Source organism: Scomber scombrus, chromosome 3 (genome assembly GCF_963691925.1).
Source record: "Scomber scombrus chromosome 3, fScoSco1.1, whole genome shotgun sequence".
In the NCBI taxonomy this organism is placed as follows: domain Eukaryota; kingdom Metazoa; phylum Chordata; class Actinopteri; order Scombriformes; family Scombridae; genus Scomber; species Scomber scombrus.
The window spans coordinates 19117653-19134391 of record NC_084972.1 but is presented as its reverse complement, the minus strand read 5'-3'; the positions used below and the strand labels follow the sequence as shown (position 1 = coordinate 19134391).

The following is a 16739-nucleotide window of genomic DNA, read 5'->3' as shown; positions in this document are numbered from 1 at the left end:
CGGATGCCTACATGACATAGAAAATAAAGACTGGACCCTAATGTTGATAGTAGTGAATCCAAGAAATAATGAAACTACAGGCTAGTAACCTAATTTGAAGACCATAACAATCCCTACTGTTGTTGCTTGTTATACCTGGTACAGTGGGAGCCTATATCATCCGTCAGTAGACTGAAGCTCCTTTCCCTCTCCTTCATCACAACCCAGCCATTAGGTCACAGAGCTGCGACAAAGCATGTTAAGAGATCTGAACGACACACAGAGTGGAACGAAATGATGCTTGAGGAAAGGACAGAGTCTGTCGCTTTGTCTTGTGCAAGGAGCTCTCTTATTGCAGTTTACTGTAGATAGGACTGTAATATGCTTGTGTTATGACAGACTAGTGCCACAGATTTGCCATGGCAAAGAGCGCATTTTGAATATAGAAGCCAGTAATACTCTCCGCACATACTGTGCAGTAAAGGCTTATGTGCAAAGGTCCATATTGAAGTAGGTCTATACTGCTGTGCATAGGTGTAAGAATATATGTTTAAGATATTGATAATAAAAATAGACTGCAAGTAGAGCTGCAAAGATTAGTTGATTAATCAGCCCAAAAATGCCAAAAAAATCCCCTAGATTGAGTTTCCCGGTTTTGTGAGAATTTGCTTGTTTAAACTTATACTTTAGTAAATGTAGGAATATATTTGTATTCACAGCATATGACTTTTTACTGCACTACTGTACATTTTTCAACAGGGAAAAGGGGTCAGGTTATGTGTCAGTTTTGTCAAAGTGGAGATTAAAAAAGATATCTGCCCTAGTGTCCGATTGTATTTTCATAGCTGCGGTCATCACGTTTTGAGTCATCAGTTCAACTATGACAATATTATAATTGCTGAGATCTTGGAAATGTAAAAATGAGTCTGATTGGGCAACAAACGCAAGTGGTCAAGTCGACAGTTTATCTACCATTTAACATGGAACCTAAACATTTGAAATGTAGTGAGAACAATTACATGCAATTGGTCAAAGTTGAACCAAGAAGTCATATTTTTAGCTAGTAGATGTCTAGGGTTTGAGTACTAGTTTTACTGTTTGCCTTTTTTCACCCATCCCTAATACACTTGGCCAGGGGTTTGTTTTCAACCAATGCGATCATCTGACCACTCCCACTACTTGTCCCATTTACTTTCATTTAAAAAAATGTCAGAGACCACCATATGTGTTATTGGCTGTTGACAGAAAAACGTCTGTTTTTGGCTGGTCAGTACATGACTGATTACCAGCCAATTCTGGCTCGTCCACACTCCCACCCTGAGTTAACCTGGACATTTGATACTCCTCGGTGATGCACTATGTGTTTCTCCACCATCTGGAGTGTTATCAGCATATTGAAACTGACAGCAGGAATGTTGTTCAAAATGTTATCCGATGCTGCTGCATACACTGATGGTTTTGGTCTCACTTACCACTCTTCCATTTACACAAGTGGTGTGACCCTTCTCAGTGCTGTTGACATTGTGCTTTATAGCAGTGCTATTGGTGCATATGGACTGATCAGCATAGATTTTTACTAGTGCCAATTCTGGGAGGACTGCCAGGCAACGTACAGCATGGATGCTTTCTCTTAGAGGGACAAAACAGAAATGAAAAGGCAATCGCCATTCTGTCAGCATTGCCATGGTAGCACAGGCATGGTTGTTTGTCCCAAGGTTAATGGGATGACGCCTGGAACTGATAGTGCCAGATTGAGAGAAACATGTGCCTGTTTTACTTAAAACAAGTAGACAGCATAGAGTGTTGTCACATCACACAGAAGTGAGCCCATAACAGGTCAGATTCACAAACCAAATGAAACAAACATCACTCATCTCATCACTTATCTCATTGCATAGTCATTGCATACATTTGTGTATTAAGGTGTGATTGAATTTCTCATAATCCTCATGTAGATGTGATGTTGTCAGACTCATGCTGGCATCGATCAAAACACTTTAAAATGCTTGTGAACAAGGACAATGTCAGGTTTTCCATCCAACATAGTTAAGTCTTTTTGGAACTAGTAAACTGTACCTGATGAAATCTGTTCATGAAAACTAAGTATTTGTGAAGGCAGGTTTACTTTACGACTTTACGCAGTAAACAGTACAATCAATATTACAGATAGAGACTTTGAATAGTAATCTTGTCTCTTTAGACTTCAGCTCGTCAGTAAGGTAAAAAAAAAAAAAAAAAGCTGTGGCTTTTGATTGCAGGGAGCATTTCTACAAACGTTAACCTCAAGTTTGTAGCTTTGACCATGTTTACCACAGATATCCGACATCATAACAGTATATAAATAAAATAAAAGAAAGATATGTCCCCTTTTTAACATTTTATCATCAAACCGGTGTTCATATGGTTTGAACTTGATGAGAAAATGTCAGCATGTTTATTATTGCTAGCTGTAGGCTTGTTATGCTGTTGTCACATTTGCTTAATTGCCTTGAGGTGACCTGACATTTTTTTTAATATTAAACACATTAAACAGTCCCTGCTGCAAATACAGCAATGCATGAGCCCTTAAAGGTCACCACCTTTTCATTCATCATTTCCTACATCGAAAAGCTGACTCTATGAATCAGTCTAGATATATTGTTTATTAAAGCTTTCTGACCACAAGAGTCCTGTTATTTGATGTGTTGAGACCTCTTGTACAAATACAACATCATGAAGTGAGTTAGATTTTTTTTCAAAGCAACTATATATTTACAAGGGCTAGAGGCAAATAACAGAAAACAATGTAATTCAATCCACTGTAGGGACACGCCAAACTAAAACACAGCTCAGAAATGATCACACCTCAATTTCACAATCTCAACAAACATTACAAGCTTCACAATGTTTGTTGTATTGAATTTATTACATCATGCAAGTGTTCATAATATTGTATCTAACCTCTGCATACTACTTTGTTGAGAGTGCAAATGATGTAAGAGCGATCATTTGGCTCAGCTTGTTGTCTTTTGGCTAAAACAGATATAGAAATCAGACATGAACATTAACAACACATTAACGACATTAAGGCTTGTCCGTATGTCTGCAACAAATGGATTTTTTGTAGGGTAGTGGAAGAGAAATTTACTTGACCCAAAGTGATAAAAAAAACAAAATTAAACAAATGTTATGTGCCACTCGGTACTCAGCATTGTGCATCCACGGACAGCTGTGGTCTTGTGGATGTGCATGAGGTTCCATGTTTGGTGGACATGTTTCACATGGGACTGCTAGTAAACGGGCCTGCAGTGTCATAACCTTCCAGAGTTGTAAAATCTACTCTGAGTATTATAAACTGCTGTGCTGTGCTTTTCTGATCAGCCTTCCAATGCAATTATTTGTTACTCCAAACTGACTTGCTGGATTGTATTTCATTGTCTCACCAGCACTTTAAACAACTAGCCCACACCAACAGCAGCATGATTGTTTTACATAGGACTGTTTTCAGCCTGAACGCAGCTTCCTGTATGTTGCTGAACAACAAGAAAGAATTGAAAAAAGGAAATGCTTCAGCTTAATGAGGATAGGAATACATTACATACATACAATAGACGAGGCAGGCATTTTTGTTTGCTGCAGTACAAAGTGCAGTTACTTCTCATGGCCACATGGTGCAATCTTTAATGTTTACGCACATTTGATATAGTTTTCATATGTTAATGTAAGGTGTTGGCTGTGTTATGATAATAATGTTTAGGTAATGTTTAAGTGCATAGTGCTGCTTGGTGAAATTATTTCAGTGTGTGTATCACTACTTTTTGAACATTTTCAACACATTTTACCAATGCAATAATACTGATGACCATAATAATTTGGTCACTATAATCATGATATGACATTTCCATACCATTTCATCTCCAGTATCGATAGTAGTGAATAGCTGAACATCAAGTGCCTTGCTTATAGTTTGTTATTGATGACATTTGAGACAGTTTCTCTTATTTTCCCAACTCACAGTAGGACTCTATTCAGATATCTGTAACCATGATTGCAGGTATCTAATGAACTAGCATGATAATCAGAATGAATTGCCATTTTGTTTCACTCCATACATAAAGACTGAACAAACCAGAGAGATGATTCACCTTCGGTAACTGCTACAGAGTACCTGAGTTTACTTTACAACTATGGCTACTAGTAACTTCTGCTAAATATTGTGATATTCCTGGACGGTGAGATGTAAGATCAGCACTGACTCATCGTCACCAATTATGAATACAGCATAAAACTTTAGAAATATTTTCACCAGAATAAGTGCATCATGCAGCCATATTGTGTGAGCTCTTCCCTCCGAGCCATATGCTATATGTAGCTGCAAATGTAGTGTGTTATGTTTTAAATAGATCAACATTTTAGAACAATTATTTTTTTTATTTGATCGCCTTCGCCTTTATAGAGTGGTGCGGCTGCAGTGGGAAAGGCTTAACCACTAGGATTATAGTCATCCTGATGGATGGCAATGAGACAGATTAATCGAATGCTGTGCAACCCTCACTTATCTGATTTTAGCTCTGCTCCTACCTTTCTGTTCTTGAGAGACAGAATTATCTCAATGGTAGTAAATAGGATGTAATGTGTATTTGAATAGAAAATTAGCACAAGATTACACTTTTCTTCTCGTTGCACAATGAAAGTAACCTGTGAACCATAGTTTGTGATTTTATTACATCTCATGTTTATAGTGGGATAAAATAGTGGCATGTTTTCTTGTTTTTAATAACAATAAATCTGAGCCTGTTTCTTTTGTTCTGAGTCAACATCTAATCTGTCTCAACACAGCTGACCTATGGAATTTGCTGTTCTTCTGAGACTTGTCAGTCAAGTTTTGTGAGGCTCTATATATCTCAGTAACATCTCAAAAGGGTTTTGTAGTTTGCCACAATTCACTCAAGAGGAGCAAGAAGAAAAGCAAGAAAATGGGGGTTGAAATTGCCCGTTGGAGTAAAAGAATAGTTCCCAGTGTTTTTTTTTGTTGTTTTTTTTGGTAGCCCACATAGCACACACTTTGTCAGTTAGGGGAACTGTAAATGTTCAAAGCATCTGGAGGCATTCTACTTCAGACTGCATTGCCAAAGAGAGTATATGTTTTCACAAATGAGATGGAAGTAAGTCAAAACCAATTGTACAACAGCTTCAAGTGTGCACTACTTTATCAACTATATTTTCCATGACTTTAAATATATTGCATGGTCTCAGTCTAAGCTCCAGTCTTTGTCCTAGAAACAAATGAATACAATTATGTGATTACACAAATTAATCAATATAGCTTGTCTTACAACCATCATGAGGTTAAGTAATATGCGCCTCGCGACTTAGGCTGGACTTTCACTGCAGAGTCCTTTGGCCAATAAAAAAAGTGCAGGTTGACTCTGTTTGGCTGTTGACATTACTTTTTGTCATGAATTAATCATCTTAATACTGTATGTGAATGGTAATTGTGTAGAGGCCAGTTGCCAGACATAATGAATAAATATCCATATACAAGTAACTGTGTTTTCCCTAAGTTGACTGTTTTGTCATCTGTCAGCAGCCTGACATGTCTCCATTCTCTGTTTAAGAGCCGCTGAGATTGTCATTAAAATGACAATAGCTGGTAGAAGGTCATTCTACCTTAAGTGAGCCTGGTCAGGTTAAACTGACCCATTGTTGCTAACATCGGGGTTATCCCCCTTCGCTTTGATCAGTACGTGGAAAGAGAGACATGGGGACTCATCTTGGGTCTTGAGGAGCATTTATTCACTGACAAATAGCCTAAACTGTACACATTGCAATGCACTCACAGCTATACTGTTAACTTCATACTCTCTGTTCCATTGGACAGCCTCACCATCACACTCTCTCTCTCTCTCTACTGTCTGAAAATTCGGAAAGTGGATGATTAAAACCATAGGAAATCATAAATATGGTTTTCAATGTAAAATATAAAGCATTTAGTAGTGTTTTTTTTTATTTTATAGTTATGTATTAGGTTGCTTATACAATTCAAATGTTTTTCTTTTCCATAGATGACCTTGGTAGTGGCCTTTTCACAATACAGGGAGTCATTTTTTTTAGTGTCAATATAAAAAATATTGCTTTAACAGTTACTTCAACGTATTATTTAATTGAACTTTATGACAACTGCCATGTTGAAGGTGAGGCTGTGGTTACATTGTTAGAAAACAAAAATCAAATGAAATGGGGGAAGATAAATGTTTTTTTGTGTTTATTGGTTTTTTTTTCTACATAAAGCCTCAAAAGTAAATCTAAAGTACTTTATATAAATCCTTTCTGTATATTTGTGATTGACAAGCAGCTTTCTCCTGTCGTATTCTATTGCATTCATAATGGGCTCTGTTCCAGGGTAGGGGATATTGCAGCTGTACTGAAACAGACATATTAGTTAGTCTAAAGCCATGACTGACAAATTTAATCCTGCTTGCTAATGCAGTCATTAGTCAGAAATGCAGCTCAAATCAATTCCAACATTTCCAAATCTTATCAATCCATAATCTTACAGGTGGTGTTTAGAACATCATTGATCTTAATTTAAATCATCGGACACATCTCAGATTATTCCAGGGGCTTTACAGTGTTTAGTGTACTCTTTTTCAAATCTAGAGGCATATTCATTAGAGAGATGAATGACATTATGTCTGTTTATGTGTCTGCACACCCCACTGTGCATGTTTATGATTGTTCTCTGGTTGATGTGGTATAACACTCAATATTTCAAAAATAATCCTGAATCACGCTTTCTTTTTCGAGGGATTTGAGCACAGTGTCTTTGGCTGCAAGGTGTTTATACATAGCAAGACATAAAGCCACCCTTCATCCAGGGTGTTTTAGTAAAGAGGTATTCTCATATCTTTTTCATGAGCCAGTAGCAATGTTGCCCTATATCTGTAGGGAATGGGATCATGAATATTGTGTTAACCCAGAAAAGTTAAAAACCATGCATGCTTCCTTGTTCCCCTGATCCCTCAGCTTTTGTTGTTGCATTGGCCCATTGTACCCGAGAAGAGATCAAGGGGACCCCTGTCGGTTGTGGATTATTCCTTTGTAGAAGCGCCACTGTAGGGGATAGAGGATTAAAAGAGCAGACAGTGGATGGGGATTCTACAGGAAGTTAGTTTGCAGCACACACTGCACATGAATTGTTAACGTGGAGTATTTTCTATTGAATAGGCTATTTGGTATAATATTGTTTTTTTTAACATTCCCAGCTCAGTTTCAGTAGGTGTAGCGCTGTAGGAATATGCCTCATTTAGATATTTATATCCTATATGGACAATTAACGCTGGAATTGCCTGTAGCCGGATGATGAATTTTCATTGTGTTTACATGTTTTCCCAGCTGTTGGAAGGGTTTAGAGGGCACTGCAGCTGAATGAATATGAAAGAATCATTGTCCTCTTTCTCACAATTTCCGTTAAGGGCATATTGAAACCTGGCTGCTGCTCAAGCAGTAATATTGTCCCAGTGTTTCTAATTCTGTGTGCATTCAAGCCAGTATCCTTAGACAAAGGTGATTTCTGGGGAGTAGTCAACGTTTTTCATAAGGTCTTGTCTCCTCTGTTTCTGCAGGAAACCATGGACCTCGAATCTGGGCAACCTTGTACCCAGAATGTGCTGCGAAGAACCAATCTCCTGTGGACATTGCAGATAATCAAGCTCTGGTTTCGGAGGAGTACCAGGAGCTGGTACTTGACAAATTCAACACTGAGTCCTCTAACCAGACCACCATGAAAAACACTGGAAAAACAGGTATGCACTATAGAGTTTATGTTTTTATTCTGTACATCACATCAGAAAAACAAGTTTTACTTCTCTCTTTAACTTGTAATAAATATCCCTTTAATATCTCTGGATGTATTTCACCATTGCAGACAATGTTGCACATGTGATGAAGTACCTTTTTCCCAGGTATTTTATTCATTCAATTCGCCAAAATAGACATTCTCATCCGGTTATTTCATCTATTAAATGTACACTAATTGAATTAATTAAAAAAGAACAACAAAAAACAAACTACTGCCCCATGATATAAATTTACATTGAAATATAAAATAATGAACGCCATGATAGATCATTTTATCCATGTCATGATCTCCTGGAACAAAACATAGAACCCATACTGATTTTATGTGTTTTCAATGGTGAATGTCAAAACCTGTCTAATGTTTCAATATAGCAAAACTCATCACATATGATAGTAATGAGTCTGTCACTGTTCTTGAAAATGTATCAGTGGTTTTAATAGATCTTTTATAAACATTGTTAGCTGGCCTTCATTCATCACTCCGCCTCTCACCTTTCTGTTTGTTCTCAGCCTGCATTGCCTTGTTTACAGAAACATTTTGAAGGTTACTCAATTAACTATTTCAAACCATTGCCGTGATTTTTTTATTGTTTTTATTTATTTATTTATTTTCTGTTTTCTGTCAGTGGATCTGTTAACCACTGGTGTGAAAACCTTAATTGATCTCCCCCGCTTTTGGCGCCGTGTCTCTTTGAGAGTAGTGTCATCTTTTGCATTTGATCATAATGAGAGTTGTTAGCCTCCATGACAACCAAGGCCACTGGGACAGCTGAGCAATGCTTCGGGCTGCTTATTTACAAAGATGGAAATAACACGGCTGGCTTGTAAATTTGGGCACATACAGTACAGAGGGAATTTTAGATTGCTTAGCACTGTGAAAATGATGAAAATTGTTATTATGCAAATTTAGAAGAGGTCAATTCAGTGTTTGGCAAATTCACACCATAGTATTGTGAAACTAATTTATTATAATTTTACTACTCATTATTACTCCCTAATTAGCTATCTGAAGTGTAGGGTAGACTTCACTGATGTTCTGAAACATTTTTGGTTGAAAAGCAACTTTGTTGACATTAACATTCAAAAATAAGATACATGTGGGCATTTAGTTTACAAGAAATTTCAGTCTACCATGGTCATATTGCAGCTTGTTACAGTAGCTCTTTGGTGTATTAATTAGTTAGCTCATTGTTAACTTATGAGCTAACCAAGTCAAAGCTGAGAACAAAGTCAAAAGCACTGAGTAAACCTTGCTCAAATTTTATTTTTCAAGACTGCATTTTATTTGCCCTTCATGTTCTCAGAAAACAATTTCTGAGCTTTCAATGTGATGTGTTGTTTTCCAAGTGAATATTTGGCCTTCTGAGTGGTATTTGTCTTCCTTGATGATTTTTTCTGTATCCAAATCATCATACCAAACCTTTGTTTGTTATTTGTGTGAAATTCGTTAAACTGTGATTTCATATTTTACTGAGTGTTTTGAAACCCATTGTTATCATTGTGTGGTTGCCACAGCACTCGAGTCCTCAGGAGCTGAGCAGAAGTCTTTAATGTCATTCATCTACAGTACAGTATGTGCCATCAGCTGTGGTGAGAGTGGCATAGGTTGACAGCACCATGATGACAGTTGATAGCACTCAGGTAAAGATGGTTGAAGTGTTTACGCTATTATTGCGGTTGCTCATTGTGCGGTATTAACATCAAAATAAGTCGTATTATGATGAAAATTCACCCACGCAGTATATCCTCTTGTATTAGCTGCAGTGTTTCACACATCATACATCACACAAGAGACTAGGATTATTTCGTTCTGGTTTCCTCATTTGTTTCCTTGGACTGCTACAGAAGAGTGATGTAGCAGGGAGTGCTACTGGTCTCAAATGTTTAGTCTCAAAGGGAAAAGCTTTTGCAAGTACGGCAACATAATGTTTTTCCCAGTGTCACTAAATATTTCTCTTACTGGTGTAACTGAAATCCAGCAGGCTTGATGGACATTTACGTTTCAGCTGCTTGTTTGCAATTGAGTTATCCCTTGCCTCATATATATTACAGACACAACATATATGAAATATAGTTGGAGATGTCAAATGTATGTAATTTCTACAGTTTATTATGTTCATTGACCTGCATTACCATCTGGCATAGTGTCTTTTTTTCCTTTAATACTGCCTTTAATATGTGTTGAAGTCAAACTATTCGAATCCTTCACACATAGGCTTCCTTCATACTATTTAAAAGTCAATGTTTTAATTAAGAACTCAGTGAACAGATCTTAAAAGTTCATTGCGATTGATTCCACAAGGTTCCCTCGCGGCTTGACCTGCTTTGAGATCGAGCCGATTGGACGCCATTCAAGCAGTGTTCCTCAACAAAACATTTCTTAGTTAAATTTCAAACAACTCTCAAGCAAATTCATGAGGTATCGGAAAGCCCCAGAGACATTTGCATTGATCAAGGATTTACTTTCACACACACTCCCCTTCTTTCACAGGCTGTGATTCAAGGTCTTTTTGGCTTAGCTTCTAATTCCTGTTCTGCTGTTGGAGGGTTCAAACACACCCAGGGCCGCATTTCTAATGAAACTCCCAGGGCCAGCTAGCATCCCCTTTCCTTGACTTTCCTCATGTTGCACACAGGATTACACTACTTCAACAACAGCAGTAACAGGAATGTATTACCATCTCTATTACCATCTGTAAATGTTTATGTCTGTTGAATTGCAAAATGATGTGATGGGTACATTTATCTCGGTGTAGACCAATTTTCACTTTGACCCAATGCTTTGTGTTTTAAAAAATCTCCTGCATCTAAAACCCTTTCCTTCTTGCTGTGGGCCCTCAGCTTAAGCAGCACTGGCACATTAATACTGCTGGCAGATTCTTTCCAGCCTCACGACAGGGGCTCAGCTCATCCCTCATCACTCTAGGCTCTTCTAGGTTCTCCTCTCTTCAGATCTCCTTGTCTTTTCCCTCCTTTTTCTGGATCTCGCCCTCTTTTTTTTTCCCTCACAGTTTTTCCTGCTTCCTGATCCATTTCACTTACCTCGATTTCATCCATTCTCTCTGTACAGCTTGTTCATCATGTCATCTGTGTTTGCTGACAGTCTGTGTTTGCTTGTACACATGCTCATCCTCTTGGTTTGCTTTGTGATACGATTAAAAGTGGGCTGTCCTCATCCAGAGAGGCTGACTAAATCCCCCTGTAACGGGGGGAGGAGGGGGGGGGGGGATCAGCCGACAGAGCACCGAGTCTAATCTGGCTAATGATGTCAAATGTAGACGTGGTTAAGGGTTATAGATACAGTGCCTTGCAAAAGTATTCATACCCCTTGAACTTTTCCACATTTTGTCACGTTACAACCACAAACTTAAATGTATTTTATTGAAATTTAATGTGATAGACCAACACAAAGTAGCGCATAATTGTGAAGTGGAAGGAAAATTATATGTGGTGTTCATGATTTTTTACAAATAAAACTCTGAAAAGTGTGGCGTGCATATGTATTCAGCCCCCTTTACTCTGATACCCCTAAATAAAATCCTGTACAACCAACTGCCTTCAGAAGTCACCTAATTAGTAAATAATGTCCACTTGTGTGTAATTCAATCTCAGAATAAATAGAGCTGTTCTGTGAAGGCCTCAGAGGTTTGTTAGAGAACATTAGTAAACAAACAGCATCATGAAGACTAAGGAACACACCAGACAGGTCAGGGATAAAATTGTGGAGAAGTTTAAAGCAGGGTTAGGTTATAAAAACATATCCCAAGCTTTGAAAATCTCACGGAGCACTGTTCAATCCATTATCCGAAAATGGAAAGCGTATGGCACAACCGCAAACCTACCAAGACATGGCCGTCCACCTAAACTGACAGGCTAGACAAGGAAAGCATTAGTCAGAGAAGCTCCTCCACAAATCTGGCTTTAATGGAAGAGTGGCAAGAAGAAAGCCATTGTTGAAAGAAAGCAATAAGAAGTCCCATTTGCAGTTTGCCACAAGCCATGTAGGGGACACGGCAAACATGTGGAAGAAGGTACTCTGGTCAGATGAGACCAAAATTGAACTTTTTGGCCTACATGCAAAACGCTATGTGTGGCGGAAACCTAACACTGCACATCAACCTGAACACACCGTCCCCACCATGAAACATGGTGGTGGCAGCATCATGCTGTGGGGATGCTTTTCTTCAGCAGGGACAGGGAAGCTGGTCAGAGATGATGGGAAGATGGACAGAGCTATATACGACCAATCCTGGAGGAAAACCTGTTAGAGGCTGCAAAAGACTTGAGACTGGGAGGGAGGTTCACCGTCCAGCAGGACAACGACCCTAAACATACCGCCAGAGCTACAATTGAATGGTTCAGATCAAAGCATATTAATGTGTTAGAATGGCTTAGTCAAAGTCTAGACCTAAATTCTATTGAGAATCTGTGGCAAGACTTGAAAATTGCTGTTCACAGACACTCTCCATCCAATCTGACTGAACTGGAGGTATTTTGCAAAGAAGAATAGACAAAAATTGCAGTAGGTAGATGTGCAAAGCTGGTAGAGACATACCCCAAAAGACTTGCATCTGTAATTGCAGCGAAACGTGGTTAGACAAAGTAATGATTCAGGGGGGCTGAATACATATGCACGCCATCCTTTTCAGATTTTTATTTGTAAAAAATCTTGAACAGCACGTATCATTTTCCTTCCACTTCACAATTATGCGCTACTTTGTGTTGGTCTATCACATACAATTTCAATAAAATACATTTAAGTTTGTGGTTGTAACGTGACAAAATGTGGAAAAGTTCAAGGAGTATGAATACTTTTGCAAGGCACTGTACATTAACATGTAACTTCAACAAGAACACCAGACGGATGGAAATCTGCCTTGTCATGATGGCATTTCAGATGCCATGGAAAAATGGAGGAGTAACACAGCTTAAACTCACCCTTGCATGACACCGCAGAGTACATGTACAAATGTTTGCTTTCATGAAAAGCAGAACTTTTTAGGCAAAACAAAATTGCTGTTGAAAACCTCATAACAGCAGTGATGTCTCTTTTGACATCAGAAGGAGGATTACATGGTCCACTATTAATTGTTAAATTGTACGACCCTTGGGGGGGATGAAAAAGAAAAGAAAGAAGAAAAAAAACCTTGCAAGAGCAACTACAGAGTTTAAAACGCGCATAGTGATGAAGCTCATTACAAGGAAAGTAGACTTTAGGCCGACAACAAAAAAAGCAGAGCTGTGGTATTTTGTCCTCTGCATGTTTTGATTAATAATTCTGAAAAGTAGCTATTTTTTGAGGTTATAGAGTTGAACTGTTGCTATTGGAGTTTTAAAAGTTTTAAAATTGTGCAAGAGTTTTAATACTGCCTTAGTAAATGCACAATATTTTCTGTAACTTTGTCTAAAATTCCAATAAATCATTGTATCATCATCAATGTGAGGGAGAGATCTGTGCGGGATCTCACGTAACCACATGGTATTTCAGTGATCGCGCAAGATGTTTACAGCTTTAGCAGTAGCAGCAGAGTAAAAGCCATCAGGTAAGTGTTTATTTTAATAAACTCCTGGTGTACTTACAAACTTTCCAATGAATGGATTTATGAGTAAAGACCCTATTTGTACTACTGTAGAAGTTTGATAACAATCCAGGCATTATTAGTGGGGTCATTTACGAAATACACTGGTGGTTCCGTTAGCCCCTGTTCTAAGCCATTCGGCTGATGGCTCTAACTCCACTATTTTGCGACCAAATGAAAAAAAAGGGCTGAGGCGGTGATTACATAGACCTCATGGTGCATATGAGGCTAGGTCGAAATTACGCCGAACCCATCGCTTTAAGGCGGAAGGCGTATGTTGCTTAGGCGGCCACCTAAGCTGTAAAGTGCTGTGGGAAACCCTGAATAATGGTACAAAGTTAACAACAATAACAAATTGCAACAAAAATAACAACAAAAAAATCATGTTTGTGGTGCATTTCTTCTCTTCCTTTCCATTTAATGACATATTTCAAATAAGCACACATTATCTCAAAAACTATTGACCCTCATCTGCAGGTGGGTTAGTATGAATTTTGTCTTAATGAGATACTTGTGGCCTCAATGTCAATGTTAATATTTGGGTATCTAATCTGCATGAGCTGAAACCGAGTGTAATCTGTCAGCCTATTTCTCTTTTTTGACTTGATGTGCTGAACATGCTGGCCATTGAGAGTGCAAAATCCCCGAGCATTGGAAAGCGGGACTCTGGTAGTGGTCTCTAAAATGAAACTCCCCTCTCATTGTGCTTTATTTGAAAGAAGGGGTCTGACTGTAGTTCACACAGTTCAAGCTGCAACTCTGGGGGTTACTCACTGACAGCAGCAGAGAGAGGGTCAGTGAATAATGTAATTCGTGACTGCATGATTTAGAAATCTTGAAAGCGATCCTTGAACTTCAGCTGCAGTGATTCTATGACGCCCCTGTACTTGAGAAATTTTTTCTCACATTCAGGGAAATCTTTGCACCTTTTGAACTGGGCTAGTTTACACAGTTTGGCCTTTTCTCTGTAACTTCATACTCAGGTGATTAAGATGCAAGGTAATATCTGTAAGGAAGTCCATGTCTTAGAGAAAATCTTTATCCCTGAGTTTACTGCAGTAAGCACTTGTATCACATTGAATGCTGTTCTCCAAAGGGATTTCCGTGCACGGCACAAAAACCTCCATGCTCTTCCCGCGGCTCATCCATCTGATCTCAGTGTGCATCTGTAAATCCCCATAAGCTGAGTTCACTTCATCCAAAAAGGCTACAACCTTCCTATGATTTAGAGTCCTGTTCCCCCCTCAAATGAGATTGGTTACCTCGGTAACCAAATCCATGACATGGCTGAAGTTCATTGTCTTGACATAGAGGGCATCCTGTAAGATCAAAATGAAACAGAATGTAGCCTGTGATTAAAAAAGAATCTCTTAAAGAATACCCACATTCATAACCATTTTTCATTTTTACAGCTTCCATAATCTGCTGCTACTAGTGCTAACTTAGATTCAAATGACTGAAAACCACTTACTTTGGCACATGTATATCAATACTCTGCAGTAAAACTATGTTAATTTACTGTTGACACACTTTTCATTCAGTTTACCTTTGTACATTACAGTAAATTTACTGTTAAATTACTATTAATCTAGTTTGCAAGTTTCCATTTTTGTCCATACTGCAGTTTTACCTTACACTTTACCTTTTAAACATTTGCATTTGTACATTTTTCTATTTACTACCTGTTTATTTATCATTATTACTACCTACCTACCTTTTTACTTATTTACTCTCTCTTTCCTGTGTGTTTGCAATTTTTAACAAAGCAATGAATAAAGTTTTTCTGACTGATATATTAATAGTTAACTGGCAATAATGTTACCCACTTGATGTACTGTATGATGCAGTGCAGTATTTAATAGTCAATGCCACTCCCCCATGCTCACTTACAACACTTTTACTGGCGTTGAAAACATCCAGCCCTGGGTAGTGTCATGCAAAGAGACACCCATTTCAATAACTCCTCTTGCACCTCAAAGAGAGAGAGACCATTTCAAAGACCAATTCCTCGCTTTATCGATCTCTACTGAACATCACTTCACTGTTTCCCGATCTGACAAGGGCTTCTTTGCTTTAGCAAGCTAAAGGGAAACAGCATCAGATGCCTTGGGAGAGGACTTGTGTGTAGTCATGACTTTGAAAAAAAAAAGCTCTGCTGATGATGATAGTGGCTCTGGCAGCTCCAGTGTACATGTCATATATGTCTTTGTGCGTAGCGCTGCAGTGGCACCACAAGTTGTAATCCTTTATGGCTGATATTGTTTCCAGGCATACTGAGCACATAGGTTTGCTTTTGAATTCCAAAAAAAAGAATAATCTGTTTCCCACCTTGCCTGGAAGACACGGTTCTCGTGGTCTAGTTGTCTTTTTTGGCCGCTCATGTCTCTTTCATACGTCATTGTGGGAAAGGCCTGGTGGGTGAGAACAGACAGTTGCTTGGCTATGTTTCAAGGGAGTGCCCTCTATCAGTGGACAATATTATTACAGTTGGGATCCAGTTCAAATGTGGTCAAATGGCCAGCTTGCTTCCTACAGTATGCCTGTGAAATCAACAATTTAATTGATATTTGGAAATTGACTTGCAGGCCGCACTGAGTGAGGATGGGGGCCACATGTGGCCAACAGGTTGCCAGTTGCCCACCCCTGACCTAAAAAGAATTAAAAGGAATAAGGAATAGACCATTTTGTAATTCTTAACATGTTAGGTTTCACAGTTGGGTTTAGATTTGAGACCAATACTGTGGCTATTGATATTCAGAGGACATGCTCTTCAGAAATAATTTCAACAGCAAATATAAAATGATGGAAACCTGAGGCAATATGAGCAAGTGCTTGTCAGGGGATGGATTTGACATTTGTTATATGATTAAACATATTGTTACATTTCTCTCTACACTTACAGCATTTACATTTACTCAGTAGTTGATTGTATCTGATACATAAATTATTCATAATTAAAAAAACAAAGTATTTACACAATTAAAATGAAAAAAAGATCAAGTCATAGTTTTAAAGTCATATGTCTTTGTGTATAGTGTCGAAACATTGTTACTGTAAATAGTTAGACATTCATTTCTATAAATAATAACAATCACAAAAACAAAACAATTCACAATTTTAAACCAGTATGTCACTGAAGAAACCTTCAGCAATGCAAAGATTGGCATTAATCTTTAATGGGAGAAATAGAATAGTTTTAAATAGTTGCCTGCTATCCTGCAGCATCAGTGTTGGCATTACAGCCTTGTAAAAAGCTAACATGTAAAAGATCACAAAGAAGGTGAATACCAGTTATTTTTTCCTAGTGAACCATGCAACAAGTTAGGGAGAGAATGGCTTATC

At 38.2% G+C, this 16739-nt stretch overlaps 1 protein-coding gene across 1 annotated transcript in view; it reads left to right on the top strand.

The window, feature by feature from the left end:
* ca16b (carbonic anhydrase XVI b) overlaps window positions 1–16739 on the top strand; it is a 113368-nt gene that overhangs the window by 52275 nt on the left and 44354 nt on the right. Inside the window, exon 3 of the mRNA XM_062415420.1 lies at window positions 7584–7763. Within this exon, the coding sequence (XP_062271404.1) occupies window positions 7584–7763 (180 nt within the window). The remainder of the gene's footprint in view (window positions 1–7583; window positions 7764–16739) is intronic.